The sequence below is a fragment of the Falco punctatus genome (assembly GCF_963210335.1).
Source record: "Falco punctatus genome assembly, chromosome: 5".
NCBI lineage: Eukaryota > Metazoa > Chordata > Aves > Falconiformes > Falconidae > Falco > Falco punctatus.
Genome location: NC_137584.1, coordinates 71646107 through 71663278, shown reverse-complemented (window position 1 = coordinate 71663278; position 17172 = coordinate 71646107). Strand labels below are relative to the sequence as shown.

Sequence of the window (17172 nt, the reverse complement as noted above, 5' to 3'; positions counted from 1 at the left end):
CAAGAATTGCCCCAGATCCTGGTGCCAGCCAGAGCTGGAGTGACCCAGTCACACTCCATCCCAAAGCTCTGGGAGAAGCACTTCACACTCACCTTCTCAGCACTGACCTTCATCAAAAGCAGCTCTCCCTTGGGTGTGCCAGTGCTGAGCTGTCCTTCTCTGACAATTCGCTCAACCCGTTTCTTGCCACCCACCAGCTTTCCCCTCTTTCTTTGTCTTTTTGGGCCAGCTCACTCCCAGGTTATGCCATGGTCAGTACAACCTCTTTGGCTTTCTCAAGAGATGTATGAGGTCTCCATTGTGAGTGCAGAGTCTTTCTACTGGAGGACAAGAGTCCAGGAGAGGCATTTAGGCATCTCAAAGGCCACCTTTGCTCATCTGGGGACTGACTCTTGGCCACAGTCAAGCACAGATCCCAGCAAGAAAAGAGAAGAGGGATTCCCAAAGCAAAGTACTAAGATGCACTAAGGACACCAATAACGGTGGGGTATCTGCAGTTCTGCCCTTTCATGGCCAATGCAGATGTTGGCTGAGTCTGATAGACTGCTTGTCCTGCTTTCCCCAGCCTCACATGATGAGTCCACCTCCAAATCACAGGCAATTTCCCCCAAATGCAGAAGACCAATCTGCCACAGAGATCCCAGCTACCACCAGCCATCTAACCATCGCTTTGCCAGCCAGCTAACTTCATGGAAGAACACTAAAGAACTCTAGCAGCATTTCTAGTCCAGTTGGGTTTCCCTGAATTATTCATTATTTTCAAAGGAAAATAAAAGTTTTGACCTGTGAAAATGCTGCAGTGACTATTGGCAGAACTGTTCGTTCATGGTAGGGAGGCATATAAGAAATTTTAAGCAAGGGGTGTGTGTTTTTCTACTTTGCCTTTTGCTTTAAGTATACCACGTACTCTTTCTCTGTGTTGGAAGTGCAGAATTAAATCCTAATTAAAGGCTGTAAAAAGGCAGTGAATCTGAGAGGCCAGAAACAGATACATATTATTGTCCCTTTCATAGATCATGTGAGCGCTGTGGTGACATAATAAATAATCCACCCAAACTTTTTAGAGGTAAACCCCAGCAAATCATTAATAATGTCTCTGGCACCATATATCAAACTGAAGCCTTCCTCTTACAGCTGATCCCCAGCTATTCCCAGCTGCCTATTTGCCTTGCTGTGTACATTTCTACCTCCCTTTGCATCGCTCGCTCTTCTTGTCTTCCCTGCTACTGTATTTCTGTGCTTTGTCCACCTGCATTTGCTTCTGCAGTTCACTGAATGCTGGTGTGAATAACCCAAGAAAACACACATGACACTGTTTAAACCCATTTTCTCAGGAGGTTTAAAACTTGCCCTGACAAGAAAAGACTGGCAGAAACTTTGTCAGGATAGGGAGCAGAACTGGATGATCATATAGTAGTCTCATTTATTTCTGGCACGCATGATTTATTTACGCTCTTGTCTGTAATGGTGAAGCATTTCACTCTATGCAATTTTTGCTGTCTAGTCACCCTCTCTCTCTCTTTTTTTAAAAATCTACTTAACCTGTTTCACTATCTGTCTGTCTCTCAATGAGTCCAGTTCTGAAGGGCTGGGATACAATCTGTCATTACTCGTCACTTGTTCATGCTTATTGCAGGGAGTTGCTGGGCTTCTTTGGGGTTATCATAATTAGTATATCTGCATATCACTATTATGAAGTATCATGAATACAATAATAGGTATTCCTCCAACGATGCCTAAGTCCAGCTGCCTGATGGGTCTTCTGTCCCATGATGTGGGGTTTTATTTTACCTTTTTCTAGGCATTGAAGGAAGACTGGTCACGTAGAGAGGGACTGCAAACACAGGGATGGGGTGGTCTTGTGCTGGATTCCTCCATCTGGAAGATGCACTGCTAGCTGCCAGGTCAAAATGAATCGCCTTTTCCTGAAGAAGGCAAGAACAACAAGGTACTCACCCCAGTGGCCAAATGTAATTTTTTATTTATTTATTTTTAATAGACCTGGGAGTTACGAATGCTGTTACACCATTCCCGTTACAACACAATCCTCTGGCCAGTGCTCTGGGCTGCACTAGCAAGCAAGGGCAAAATTTCTCACTCTGTGCGTTCTTGACTTCTCTGCCTCATGCTTAGGGCAGGATGCACTCACCCCACTTTACAGATATCTTCAGCTTGTGGGCACCCGAATGTAGGACACCTGCAGGTGTCCCCACATGAACTGGCTGTCTAAAAGTCTGTTATGGACAGCAAGGAGTGGTGGCTCAATCAGTTGCCCAAGCATAGCTGTCTAGTGCCACTTGAGATGCTCTTTGGTATCTGAGCTACCCACATGCAGCTGGCAAACGTGGTCTGGTCAATGGAGTTTAGACAAATGTTCAGGAGAGGAAATGTCCATGTCTGCTTTGGGTTAAGCTCAGCAGCTCTCTGTGCTCTGCTGTCTGCGCTAACTAGATCTCTTTTGACTATAGTGCCATCTCATTCCCACAGGGACATCTGCATTTAGATACCTATGATGTGGAACTGAGCCCCATTTACTTGCTTGAATTCCCACAAGCAGCATGAAGTGCCGTCTGAAGTGTCCCTCTCTGGCTCCCACCTCCTGCTCCAGAGAATGTCTTGCAGAGATCCTGCATCCTGTCAACGCTGTGTGAATATTTCTGAGACCAAGAGGTGATTCATGGCACTGAAATCAAACCCTTTCTGTATCATGAGAAAGCATGTTTCGCATCATGTCCGTGACGAGACAGCTGCAATTTGTACACGTGGCAGTAAGTCAAGCCAAACTCATTCGTCTCTGATACATGCCATTGCAGCTCTGGGGGCTGAACGGGAGCCCAGAATGGAATTGAAATGGGAGGGCTGCACACATTTGTGGGTACAAGGCAATGATGAAATGTTGCCACAGCTCTCAAAGGAGCTAAACTGCAGAGATTTGTACAGTCCTGAGGGGACACACGTCCTTCCAGCTGGTAACGAAGAGGATTGTTTTGGTCTTTCCTTACTGTGTGCACATGTGGAGGGGTGATTCTAGCAGAGCAACAGCATGGGGCTCCAAGAAGGCATGGTTAAGTTTCAGTTCAGCACCAATCAACCTTGCACATAGCATTCCCCAAACTGGGAAGCAATTTCTTAGCCTTCACATGAGATGTCAACTGCCTTTGTGGTGTCACTTCTATCTACTTCAGTGCTTAATCATCACAGGGAAGTCCAACGCACTGAATACCATGGGACTCTTGAGGACTTGCTGTAGAAATTTCTGTGGCCATCTGAGAAGGTAAGGAAACCTTTGGAACTGGCTTCCCACAGATGTAGTTGAGTCACCATCCCTGGAAGTCTTTAAGAGTTGTAGATGTAGTACTTAGGAACATGGTTTAGTGCTGGACTTGTCAGTGTTGTGTTTATGGTTGGACTCCATGATCTTAGAAGTCTTTTCCCACCTAAATGATTCTATGATACTATGAAAAATTTGAAGGAGATACCTGTGTTCAGAAAAATATGTAGGGTCCCAAGTTCTACCAACTTCTGTGTGACAGGCTCCTACATGTGTTTCTGAGTGTAGCTGTAGAGCTACCTGGCTACGGAAAAGCTTGTAATTTCAGATACTCCCTTTATTTTCAGTGGAAAGCTATCACTGATGCTCAGCATACCCATCTCAAAGAACATCATAAGCTCAGAACTATAATTTCCACCCAGCTAAGACTTAGCACATTCTACTTAATGTCTATCTACAGTAACCAGAAAAAGGGTCAAGAAGTAAACTTAGCACTTCCACCACAAAAATGTGGGTCCTGCCTAGTTCTGCTAAGCGAGTTGCTTCTGCATCACGGATGAGGAGTATTAGTGGGTTCAGCTTTTCAAAAAAAATGTTATTCTGGATTCATAGAATCATAGAATGATTTGGGTTGGAGGGGACCTTAAAGATCATCTAGTCCAACCCTACTACCATGGGCAGGGACACCTTCTACTAGACCAGGTGGCTCCAAGCCCCGTCCAACCTGGCTTTGAATATTTCCAGGCATGGGGCACACACCACCTCTCTGGGCAACCTGTTCCAGTGCCTCACCACTCTCACAGTAAAGATTGTCTTCCTAATATCTAACCTAAACTTTCCCTCTTTCAGTTTAAAGCCTTTGCCCCTTGTCCTATCACTATGTGCCCTTGCCCAAAGCCCCTCCCCAGCTTTCTTGCCAGCCCCTTTAGGTGCTGGCAGGTGCTCTAAGGTCTCCTCAGAGCCTTCTCTTCCCCAGGCTGAGCCACCCCAGCTCTCTCCCAGACTCTGATCATCTCCATGGCCTCCTCTGGCCCCGCTCCAGCAGCTCCATGTCTCTCCTGTGCTGGGGACCCCAGAGCCAGACGCAGTGCTGCAGGGGGGTCTCACCAGAGCGGAGCAGAGGGGCAGAGCCCCCTCCCCTGATCTGCTGGCCATGCTGCTGGGGATGCAGCCCAGGGTACAGTTGGTTTACTGTGGTGCAAGCACACATTGCTGGGTCAGGTTGAACTTCTCATATACCAACACTCCCAAGTCCTTCTCCTCAGGGTTGCTCTCAATCCATTCTCTTCCCAGCCTGTATTGATACTGGGGGCTGCCCTGACCCACTTGCAGGACCTTGCACTTGGCCTTGCTGAACTTGATGCGGTTCACACAGGCCCACCTCGAAGGCTTTCAAGATCCCTATGGGTGGCATCCCTTCCCTCCAGCTTGCTGACTGCACCATGCAGCTTGGTGTCATCAGCAAACTTGCTGAGGGTGTGCTCCATCCCAATGTACATGTTGCCAACAAAGATACTGAAAGGCACTGGTCCCAGTACATACCCCTGAAGGATGCCACTCATCACTGGTCTCCACTTGAACATCAAGCCATTGACTGCAACTCTTTGAGTGCAACCACCCAATCAATTCCTTGTCCATCGAGTGGTCCATCTCTCAAATCCATGTCTTTCCAGTGTAGAGACAAAAATGCGGGGCAGGACAGTGTCAAATGCTTTGCACAAGTCCAGGTAGACCACGTCAGTCACTCTTCCCTGATCAGTCAATGCTAAATTCATTCTCTGAGCTTAGCAAGTGCTTTGTGCTATCCATCTTTCTTAGGGTTTCACAGTGCTGCAAACCTTTAGAGTAGTTGATTTCCATAAGCAAGAGCTATTTGCTAAGAAGACCTTGCAATAGAGATTTTGAAAGTCATGTGTGGTGGTCTATGGGGGTGTCAAAGGTAGTAGCACCTAAATGTTACCCTAAGTTTCTGGATGCCTCATCTTACTATTATGGAGAAACTTGCTTCCATGTTTGAGTGTCCATCTGACTTGCCATCCCCACTTATACATGCTGTATCTACCCATGCTCACAACTAGCTTGGAAACTGTCAGCAGGCACATCTCCTTCTTTGGGTGGTAACTGCCTGAACATCCCATTTTCAGTTGCGTTGAGTAGCCTGCGTTTGTAGCATGGGTTGCAGAAGGAAACGTAGCATGTCTGTATTGAGTTGGGAAATCCTGGCAAAAAGTCCGGTTATGTGTAAACGTGCCACTGATGCCAGCATGATGCTGGCTGCAATTCAGATGGAAATTGGATCTTCCTTACTGCTAGCACTGAAACAACCCCAGATCAAACTAATTCTGTATTACCTTTGTCTCCTAATGTCTCTCAGCAAAAATCTTTGTGTTTCTTTTATGTTTTCTAGGGAGGAGAAGTTACCTCCTGGGGTGCTATTGTCAGGATGTTGCATGTCTTGTAGCTAGGCTAATTGAAAAAATTTATGTGTCCTTAAAGTTATAAAAAAGCTTCAAGCAGAGATCACATCAATTGTCTGTTCCACCTGCTCCTAATAATATTTAACAAGCTTATGTCTTGGACAGTGAATTTTTAATGCCCAAATGATAGTGTCCTCTCTGCAAACTCTTTTGCAACCTCACCAATTTCCTTATGACAATTTTGACTCCAGTATTCAAGCTGCATTACTGGTGCAGCCTGAGCCCACCCACTTCTGAACTTGTGGTGGTATAAGTCAAAGGAGACAGTAGCAGTCATTAGGGATAAAAAGGGACAAAGACTGCGTGCCTCAATTTCTCATATTGACTCATCAGTAAGAAATCTAGAAAGCTTTTGGCTTCACACTGGATAAAAGCACATAAATGGCTGAGAACCATTACTCACATCAAAATTTGCATCTGTGTAGTTCATATCTAAGTGTTGTTTTGCTTTTTTTTTTTTTTTTTAATTTATTTACTTGTTTTGGTATGCTGTCCTTTAGGAGTCCACCTTCTGTCCTTGAGCTTTCTTCCTGTGCATTTAATTTCTTATAAGTTTGCAGCCACCTAGCCCTGGATGTGTTAGACACTCTTTATTGCCATCAGTCCAGTCCTCACAGCATATATACTTCCCTGTTTCTGGACGTGTTTGGAGCTGCCCAAGTCTCAACAGTGATGATCAGTGAGGAGCTTACTCACCTCTAAACCCCGTTGGGATTCACCAGCTAAGCATGTCCTTACCTGCTTAGCTTTGGGGATTGATCCAGTGGGTGTATTCAGAAGATGCCAACCTGTTCCTTGCACAGCAGGAGGAAGTAATCTCTTGCCTGTTTAGTGGTTAGACCCTCTCTCCTAACTTTCAGGAGGTCCTTGTTCTAATAGCTCCATATGGAGCTTGAACCTACATCTCCCACGTCACAGGAAAGGGCACACTAATCCATAGGTACCCTGATACTCCTCACTGTTTCTCTTCCATTAAACTACCCAATGGTGTATAGCAATGATTGCATAGCTCAGCAGTAAGTGCATTGCCCTGAAAGACCATGTTCTCCCTATGGACACGTTATACAAAACAAAACAGCTTCCAGATGGGAGATCTTGAGACCACTCAAGATTTTAGTTCCCTACTAATGCCCCTCACAGAAAGACACTGGTGGGACTTGAGAAAACATTTCTGTGCCCATTTTTGCTGACTGTGTTGTGGGCATAGCCTGTTCTGAGGACCCTGACCAAGGCCAATGAGTACAATGACTGGAGAAGTACTGGCTTGTGGACACGGTATTTCTTGGTGTGACCAGAGTTTGGGTGACTGTACGTGATCAACAGCAGAAGGGCAGGTACCTGCAGAGTTAGCTAGACAGCTGTAAGTGCTAAGGGAAGAGCTGTGGTTTAAGCACAGTGCCTAAATGTCTTTTCCTGGAAAGGCAGTGCTGTTATCTCCAAGCTCCCCTATGGGTTTGTACAACCCATGCTAGAGGAAAGTGGGGTTTGCTCTCTCCATGGATGATCCACACAAAAGTGTAAGAAGCTATTACCAGACCCAGGTGGTGGAGTTGTCTCTTAAGGTCCTGAGTGTCAAGACACTGTAAAATGTCTTCCCATCTTAGCATCCACTGCAGATGTAACTAGTATAGGCCTGAATTCTAATTCTTGATTATTAATGATGCTAATCCAAATCCATCCATTTTATTTTCTGCAAGCTGGTCTGCTCCAACATGGCCGTCTGCACCAAAAGCAGAATTGTCTGAACCACTCCTGATTTGGAAAAGAGACTCTAAGACACCTGTACTGGCTCACGTATCCAGAACCCTGTTTTGGGGATGGATGCTCTGTTCCTTGTCTTTTCCTTGGTGGCTGTGGGACATGGGATCTCCCAGCTCCCCTTGGTGCCTTCCCTGCCACCTGGCAGGGAATAGCCTTAAGCTCAAGAGGGATGTTGGGTTCCTGTCATCATGCTGGGAAAAGTTTGGTCTCCAAGTCTCCACCAGGATCACCAGACAGGAAGAGATAGGGAGGAGCAACAGGAAAGTGGGGGGGGGTGGGGGGGTGGGGTGTAGGGGGGCTCAGCTTTTTCTCATCTTCTGTTCTTCCTCTCCAGCAGCAGCACTCCCACACGTGATGTGAATCTAGGGTGCGGCCAGAGATGCACAATCCTCTTTCCTTGCTCAAGGGATGTCACAGGAAGGTGAAACCTGATGAGATTAGATGAGGTACCTCACTGTGACTGGCTGGCAGCCTCAAAAGACATCTGATGTAACTAAATCCTTGCAGTTCAGTGTAGGCAACAGCCGTGGGAGATAAAGCTCTCACAGAGTGGTTGTATCTTCCTCCCCATGTTCTCCCTCCTCCTGGCATACATTGCTGTTGCAGACTGATTTTGCCAAGAGTTGCTGTCCTGACTAGCTTGGTCTCATCCCTGTAGTTCTCATATTTATTAAATGCATCACCAGGGCTGTGGCTTGGAAAACTGTTACTCCATGAGTAACTTCCAAAATGTTACTCCTTTGTTGTGGATCTGTCTTCTTGGGATGGGATTTTTAGGTGTGCAATATACTACCAAGTCTCAATGAAGTTTTCACAGAATCACAGATTAGTTGGGGTTGGCAGGGGCCCCTGGAGCCCACCCAGCCCACCCCCTGCTCAAGCAGGCTCTCCTACAGCAGCTGCACAGGATCACATCCATGCGGGCTCTGGACGTCCCCAGAGAAGGAGACTGCGCAGCCTCTCTGGGCAGCCTGTCCCCATGCTCCGGCACCCTCAAAGTAAAAAGGTTCTTCCTCATATTCAGGTGGAAGCCTCATATTCAGGTGGAAAATGTATTTCCTCACCTCTGGGGCAAGCATTATGTCTCTGTCCTCAGGGAACTCCTTAGTGTCCTTCTGTTTTTACTTTCCAGGTTTCTTAAGAAGCCGAAAAATATACAGCATGTTAGGAGTGACGCATATTTGCTTTCAAGGTTAGGTTTGGGGCAAGGTGGGAGACCGGGGAAGAGATCAAGACTCCTGTGATAAAATATAATCTGAGCTTTTCAGAAACACAAGGATGCTTTTATGAACAGGAAACCCCTTTTTCTTCAAATCATTGTAGATTTTAATGTGGAATCTCTATTCTCTTTGCTTCATCATCTGACTGACTTGAAGGTTTAGCAGTCCAAATCAACCTCACATGTCTAACGGCACCACAAAGAAGAGGCGAAGCCCTAACACTCTCCAGTCCATGCCATGGTTGGTGCAGGTCAGTGAGCATCATGGAGCCCACAAGGTGAGAGAGCTGGCAGGGTGGGTGTCCTTCCCCGGGACAACTCGGTGCATAAAGCCCTGCAGGGATTGCAGTGCTGGGCTGCGGCTGCCCCCGTGATGACTGACAGAGAGGTCTGATGAATTGTGCCTGACGCATGGAGGCATCCAAGGGAGAGACTGCAGCAGAGGACAGACAGGCAAGTGGGAGCCTGACCTGGCTGCATCCTTTGCCTGCTCCTTAACAGGCGTGAGTCCTCCCACCCGGTGACGCTCTCAAGGGCAGGGTTGGTCCCTTGTACTTCAGTAAAGTTTCTGCTCTGGATGACCTGGGGGAAAATTGATGCTTGAAAGAGAAATACAGAAATTCTAATGTTTAGCAACCAGCAAATTATTCTCCAAATGCTTCAGTGTACAACAAAGATATTTTTGCATATTCCGGAGATAGAGCCATGTAATTCACGAAGCTTAACATGGAATTAGCCTTGAGTGGTGGTGGTTGCTGTCATGGACAGGAGAGGCACTGCTTCAAGATAGCACTGCAGTGGGAAGATAAGAGATGCTGTTTATCAAGCCTGAGTCCTAGAGCTGTAAGTCTTCTCTGTACCTCGGCACAAGGCATCAGGACTGCCAGAACAGGAGCCAAACTCACCCTTATGCTAAGACAGCCCTGTCACCTGGGACCGTGGAGAATTCCCAGATCAGGGACCAGCAAAGGGGGAGGGTTTTTGTACTGTGACAGACTAATTAGGCATCACAGCAAAGCATTTCCATCCGCTTAGGAAGCACTGTCCTGACCTTGCTCCTACGCCTACTCCCTGTCGTTCACAGGGCTGAAAGAGCCTCACTCAGCTTTTTTAAAACTGGAAAGGAGCTCAAGCACCATCCTTTATGCAAGAGCTGAAAGGTTAACACATGTCACTTTTGTCGGCCAGGACTTTGCAATAGGCTAAGGAGGAGCCAGCCCTTTTTACTGAGGAAAAAGAAAAACAAGCCTGCCACAGCCTGCCCTTTTAACCCTCACGGTGCTACCCCACTTTCACACCACAGGGCTTAGAATAAATACATTTTCTCTGAGCGGGGTTGTGTCCTCTCAGTTGCAGCAAAGACAAAATGCAATTCTTTGCTGTGCAGCACAGAAACTGTGCAGGTTGCTTTTAAGGTTTTCGTGTGGATTGCTGGGATAAGCAAGCATCAGACTCCTGAAATTAGAAAGGTCAGCAGGGATGCTTCCTGTTGAAGTTGCACAAACCCTGGTGCTCAGCTAAGAGGGCATGGAGTTAAAATTAGAAGTGGCTGCAGGGTTACAGAGATTGCTCCTTCAGCCTGATGTGGTGATGGGGTCTGCTGCTTAGGGGCATGAGAAAATAAGCATCTCCATCCTGAATATGTTCCAGAGAATCACAGAAAATACCACTCCTTCTGCCTCAGACACAAGGTTTGGGATATCAGGAATTCCTCCCTCAATAATCCCTTTCTTTCCCTGGCATATAGAGGGCATGTACACACCCAGCTGTCCTCACCAAAATAATAAGGACCAAAATAAGTAGGGAATCCTCAGCTGAGTTGTTTCCCAGAAAGACTGCTGTATGGACATAGCTCAGAAGATGTCTTGGTGTTTGGCACTTTTCTGGGATACATAAGACTTCAGAAGCCCAGAATCTGAGCCCCCTTCTCTGCCAAGAATGCCCTGTGTCTCTTTCTGGGGATGTTTACTCACCAAAAGCAGGACAGCTCCAACAGAAGAAATGGAGAGAGATCCCACAGTCCCAAACAGCCTGTGTTTGCTTCAGACCTTCTTAGATACCCTCCCCCAGTTGTTTATCTTCCATGTACTCAAGGTACCTAACTTGGAGGAGGGTAGATTGCAGGGACTGGCTACTGCCAAGGACATGATGTGTGGTTGTATGCAAGACCCACTGCAACAGTTTACACCGGTGTTGCATATTCCTTATCCCATGTCCTAACCACAGCCATTCCTCCTGCATCCATGAGGATGTACCTCTCTGGATGAGTAGTGGGACTGATGGACTTACCCTCAAGGTCTGTCTTGTTGCAGAAAAGTAGTGTTGCAATTTTGGAGCAAAACACTGCAAATCCCAAATGCCAAATTTTGTAGCTTGATGTATGCATGGATTTGAGTTTTTACATCCCATTCCTAACCTCATGTTAGGAGGAGCACTTATTCCTGACACCTGCCAAGGAGCCACCAAGTGCAAGTTCTCCACCTTCAAATTAAAGAAAAGAGGGAACTTGCAGGGCATACACACAGCCAGTTTGGAAACTCTTCCTGCCCTCCAGAACAAAGACCACTGGAGGAGCCTGAGGTCCAGAAATAACAACAATCCACCCTTTCCTGTAAGGCAGCTGGGATTTCAAATGGCTGGGGCTAAATACGGTGCTAGGCCAGCAAGGATCCATCAGGAAAGGGGGTTATTTCTCTCTGTTAATGAGAGGAGTGTCTGCTTGTACACATCTGTAAAGACCTCAGCTTTGGAAAGCACGTTTCTTTCATTTTGATGGTTTACACTTCCATTTTCACCACGTTCTTCATCTTTCACTGAATATTTCCTATCTAGAAAACAAACAATCAAACAAAACCAACATATATAAAGAAGCAATTTGTCTGGCTGGTAAAAAAACAAACAAAAAACAAAAACAAAAAAAAACAAACCAAAAACAAAACCCAAAAAACAACCACCCAAAAGATAAACAGAGATGCACAGCCAAACATGCCATACAGCTATGCACAGCCAAGCACGCTGTACAGCTGTGCAAGTCTCTTGTTGCTTCTCCTCCCTCCTCCTCGGCTCTGCTGAAAGACAGCAGCTGTAATCCCCTCCAGGTGTTGACAAGCATTATCTTTCCAGCCGGTAGAAACGTGACAGCTCTGGAGCTGGCTGGTAACACGTGTTCCCGTGCTGTAAGAGGGAGAGGGAAGCTGCAAGATCGAACACGCATGTGAGTCATACCAGCCAAGGGGAAATGTAAACTTTGGAAGCGGTGCAAGTGCGAGAGATGTAACTGCAAGGGATCCTTTTCGGCGGCGTGCTCCATTCACAGATGCACTGAGTGATCCCAGGAGAAGCTGATGGAGGTAAGAAGTACCTACTTCAGCAATGTCTGTCTCCTGGATTGACACTGCAGCTGGTACCCAGCCCCTCTGAATGGGCCTTGTGAGCAGGCTGTATGGGTGCCAAGCCCACGCTGCCCCGGGGCAGACAGGCACACATGTGGGTCACTGCCCAAACAGGGACAGTGGCAAACACAGACATGCATGGGACAGGTCTCATGGGGAGGAGCTCCAGTGACCAGTTTTCACAGTTTGATGATTGCATTTTTGTGTTTTTATTTCACTTCTTTCTTCTGGCTGGTGCTACAAGTGGGGAACTTGCTGGCTGAACACGGATAGGGTGTGATGTCGAGTATGCACAGGAGGCTTTAAAATGAGGTAAGTCAACAGCTGGAGGAGAAATCCTGGGAAATGTTCACCCTTCTACTAACCTGTTAGGTTCCAGCAGTAGCTTTCAACAATAGCAGAGAAGGGTGATCTTGAAGTCAACAAGCACTTTTAAAACTTCCATGGAATGACCGGCTTGAGCTGCTGCCTGGCAATCTGCAAGTCACCACTGTAAGCACTGTAAAATGCTTTTGGGTAGCTACACCGGGATCAGGTCTTCCCACATGAGACATCTCCATCTGGGCAACTTGTCTAGACTCCTCGAGCACTCAGCAGAGAGAAAAGGGCCTGCCGAGAGTGCAGTTCATCTCCTCCTAACATAGTTGTCTACAGCAGATGAATCATGCTCTTCTCTGCCTCTCTCTCCCCGCTGCTCATAATGGGAGTCTGGATGCAGGCTCAGAGGGAGTCATCTTCACCAGAAATGTTTAAAGTTAAGTCAATGCATACCACTTCCAGCGTATGTCTGATGCCAAGATCAGAGCTATCACTACCCGGCTCAGTGCCTTTCTGAATCCTGCAAGAATTGATGTGTCAGAAAGCAATGTTTCACTTTGCTCCCTATGAAACCAAAATTCTTCTACACGTGGCTCTGTACCTGCCAGTCACTGCTGACATGGAGAGACGTGGGCTGCAGGGCCACCAAGCAGCCATGCTGGGCCAGCTGTTCTGCTGCAGACACTGACAGGCACTGAATAACAGGCTCCTTTCAGCGGCAAACACTTTTCCCCTGGCATCTAGAAGAGCTCCTTAGCAGGCAACAGTGAATAAAGGTGCTGTAGCCTTCACCTGATGTCCCTAGGCTGGGTTTAGAACCAAGCATCCTGGTGGTACCTGGCCAACTTCCGAGCTGCAGGGGCAGTCACAGCTTGCATTCAAACATTTGCTCAAGGTGCCCAAGTTAGGATGCTGCGGGCCATGGGCTTTACCCCTCCAGATGACAGTTCTGTGTCACACTGAATAATTGCTGGGAGACCCTGTCTTCACATTGCCTGGAGCAAAATCCCGACACACATGGCTAGAGTTAGTGGTATCAATCCAATCCAGCGCTAACTTTCCCCTTGGTGCTTTCCCTTAATTATAGATCAATGGATGTAACAATATATTTTACATTATTCACACTGGATACCTTAAAAAGTGTTTTGCCATTGGCTTGTGGAAACCTTGGAAAGGTTTAATATAGAGTCAGAATACTGATGTCATGGGACATCACCACAGAACAGGAAAATTGCCCTGCAGTAGCACTGTTTCTTTCTGACCCAGAGAGTAAATTCCAGAGGGATCGGTGATGCTGTGTTTGTGCTGTCTTTAACCACAAGCATAAGTCCTGACAAGGAGGATTCAGTAGGACTATCAAGTCATTTGAATGTTGGATGCTTGAAGGTGTTTGCAATCAAATCCAGCTCATACAAGCAATGTTCACTTAAGTGCAAAGCCAGGCACCAAGCTCATGCATGACAATTTCTGCTTGAATCTTCAAATACCACCCTAAAGGTGACCAGAAGCTACAAGGCTGGCCCTTTGAGTAGGTATAGTGTTCATCATGTACTCCAGATATGGGAATTAATATTGAGGTACTAGGAAATGAGTGAGTATTGCTGTGTCAGGGGAGAGTAAGTTTTCATTTGCCTGTTGTGCTCGTTTGGGCTGGGGTAGAGTTGATTTTCTTCATGATGGCTAGTATGGGGCTATGGTTTGGATTTGTACTGCAAACAGTGTTGACCACACAGAGATGTTTTAGTTACTGCTGAGCAGTGCCTACACAGAGCCAAGCCCTTTTCTGCTCCTCACCCCACCCCACCAGTGAGCAGGCTGGGGGTGGGGTATAACAGGAGGGGAAACAGCCAGGACAGTTGACCCCAGCTGACCAGAGGGACATCCCATACCGTACGGCATCATGCTCAGCAATAAAAGCTGGAGGTAGAAGAAGGAAGGAGGAGGCGTTTGGAGTGATGGCATTTATCTTCCCAAGTAACCATTACACGTGATGGAGCCCTGCTTTCCTGGAGATGGCTGAGGACCTGCCTGCCCATAGCAGGTGAATGGATTCCTTGTTTTCCTTTGCTTGTGCGCACGACCTTTGCTTCAACCTATTGAACTGTCTTTACCTCAACCCACGAGTTTTCTCACTTTTACCGTTCCGATTCTCTCCCCCATCCCAGCAGGGAGGCTGTGTGGGGATCAGTTGCCAGTTGGGGTTAAACCATGACAGTCTTTTTTTTGGCACCCAAAGTAGGGTTCAAAGGGTTCAAGATAACAGCAGGTTTGGCTGGAATGTGCTAGCTTGAATTTATAGCTGTTATTGCTGTTTAGCTATTAATGGGTGGGCTCCTGTGCTTGCCCTTGGGGCTTGCTTGTCTCACTGCATATTAGAGTCTGGCTCGTTAGTGGCTGTTTTTTGCTTTTGCTGTTTACTGTACCACTGCGCTTCTTACCATTTTACTCTGCTGTGCCTGGGAGCATTTTGATAACAGCAGTGGCGATGTGCCTGGGCTGGCTGATGGCCAGGGCATCATTGCTGCTCTTTCTGTGCTGCTGTACTGGACAGACTGGAGCTCCAGTGTGAACTTGAGACAAGGGGGACTGTGACCTGTGGATGAGTCCATGTGGGAGCAGGACACCCTGAAGTATCTGTGGCTGTGGGTAAGCCTACCCCAGAACAGGTACATCCTGAAGCATCTGTGTCCGTGGTTATGTCTGTTCCACAGCAGGTAGACCTCTGAAGGGAATATGGCCCAAGGACAAGTCCACACTGAAGAAAGCACACCTCAAAGATTCTGTGGCTGTAGATAAGTCCTTGCTGCCACAGGTACACCCTAAAGCATCAGTGGATGTACACAAAGCCATGCTGGAGCACCTCCAGGTGTGTGGCCATGGATAAGCCCATGACAGAGCAGGTACAACTCTGGAGGGACTGAAGCCAGGAGAAAGGCCATGTTGGAGCAGCTTTATTTCTGAAGGGACTGTGGCTGTGAGTAAGGCCACGTTAGAGCAGGTCTATCTCTGAAGGCATTGTGGCCCATGGATAAGGCCACGTAGGAACAGGTGCACCTCAGAGCAATTGTGGCTGTGGATAGGACTATGCTGCAGCAAGTATACCCCTGGAAAGACTGTGGCTCATGGCTGAGGCTCCATCTGGAGCAGGTAAAACCCTAAGGGACTGCAGTTTGTGGGTAAGTCCAAGCTGGAGCAGGGGCAAAGGGAGGATTTCATTGCAATGTTAAACCCTATGATCTGGTCCAAAGAGACTGGGGTGGAGATTGCAATGGAAATACCTTTGGTTTGTTGTAACCTGGAACTTGGGTTGCGCGTTAGGGGAATTACCATAGCAGAAACCCTTTGTTGCTAGACAGACTAGGAGCAAGGTGAGGAGTGCATTGCAATGTTAAACCCTATAACCTGGCTTAAAGGACCAGGTGTGGAGATTATAATGGAAATACCTTTAAACTGTTGTAACCCATGATTTGACTTGTGTGTTATAGGAATTACTATAGCAGGAACCACCTGAACCAGTGGAGGACAAGACTTAAAGAAAGTGCAAGTGCAGCAGCAACCCACCTGAGCTGCCCGTGGTGCCCAGTAACTCCACACAACACACCATCTCTCCTGTCCTGAGTCACCACCATAACAGATGGACTCCAAAGTCATGGACTAGATGAACTCAATGGACAATTGGTGGACATTTGTGGACATTTATGGACATTTACAGCCATTTCACAGGGGTGGTCCATAGATTAAGAGAATGATTAAGAGAACGGTACCTTTGTACTGTACTAAAGGATGGAAGGGGTGGTGGTGGTTAATGAGGATGTATTGGATAGTATGGAACATGAGCATGATATAAATGGTATGGAATAAGTAGAGTAAGTGGTGCAGAGTGTGCTGGTTTTGGCTGGGGTAGAGCTAGTTTTCTTCATAATAGTACGGGGCTATGATTTGGGTTTGTGCTGCAGTGTGGATCTTACACAGAGATGGTTTAGTTATTGCTGAGCAGTGCCTACACAGGGCCAAGGTCTTTTCTGTTCCTCACCGTGCTCCACCAGTGAGCAGGCTGAGGGAGCATAAGAAGGCAGGAGGGAACACAGCCGGGACAACTGACCCCAAATGACCAAACCAACATCCCATACCATACAACGTCACGCTCACCATAGAAAGCTGGGGGAAGAAGGAAGAAGGGGGCGATGTTTGGAGTGATGGCATCTATCTTCCCAAGTAACCATTACACGTGATGGAGCCCTGCTTTCCTGGAGATGACAGAACACCTGCCTGCTGATGGGAAGTAGTGAATGAATTCCTCGTTTTCCTTTGCTTGCATGCACAGCCTTTGCTTCACCTATTAAACTGCCTTTATCTCAGCCTACGAGTTTTCTCACCTTTACTCTTCCAATTCTCTCCCCCATCCCACCAGGGAGGAGTGAGCAGGTGGCTGGGCGGGGCTGAGCTGCCAGCTGGGGTTAAACCACAACATCTGTACTTCAAAACTGATTGATCTTCTCTAATTAGTTTTAACCTTGAACTTCAGTTTCTTGAGGTAGGTTTTGTTTACACAATTTCAGGGATAGATTTGGGTTTTTTGGCATCCACGACAAATCCAGTTTAAGATGCCTTAGACCATCCCTGACATTTACAAGGAGCTTGTTACATGACTCTGGACTTACAGGAGATCTGCACCACTTTAGACCAACACTGGAGCATGATATTGGATTCCCTAGGCCACCCCAACTGGCAATA

General features: G+C 47.1%; 1 protein-coding gene across 5 annotated transcripts in view; it reads left to right on the top strand.

Annotated features, from left to right (window-relative positions):
• Window positions 1–17116, top strand: part of LOC308064555 (serine protease 55-like) — a 66779-nt gene extending 49663 nt beyond the window's left edge. For 2 of the 5 annotated variants that reach the window (XM_080389192.1, XM_080389193.1), the window contains one exon: window positions 1802–17116. In XM_080389192.1, coding sequence (XP_080245318.1) covers window positions 1802–1897 — 96 coding nt within the window. In that variant the 3' untranslated portion in view covers window positions 1898–17116. The remainder of the gene's footprint in view (window positions 1–1801) is intronic. The other 3 variants (XR_013928437.1, XR_013928438.1, XM_080389187.1) reach the window with 3 other exon arrangements.
• The last annotated feature ends 56 nt before the right edge of the window (window positions 17117–17172 follow it).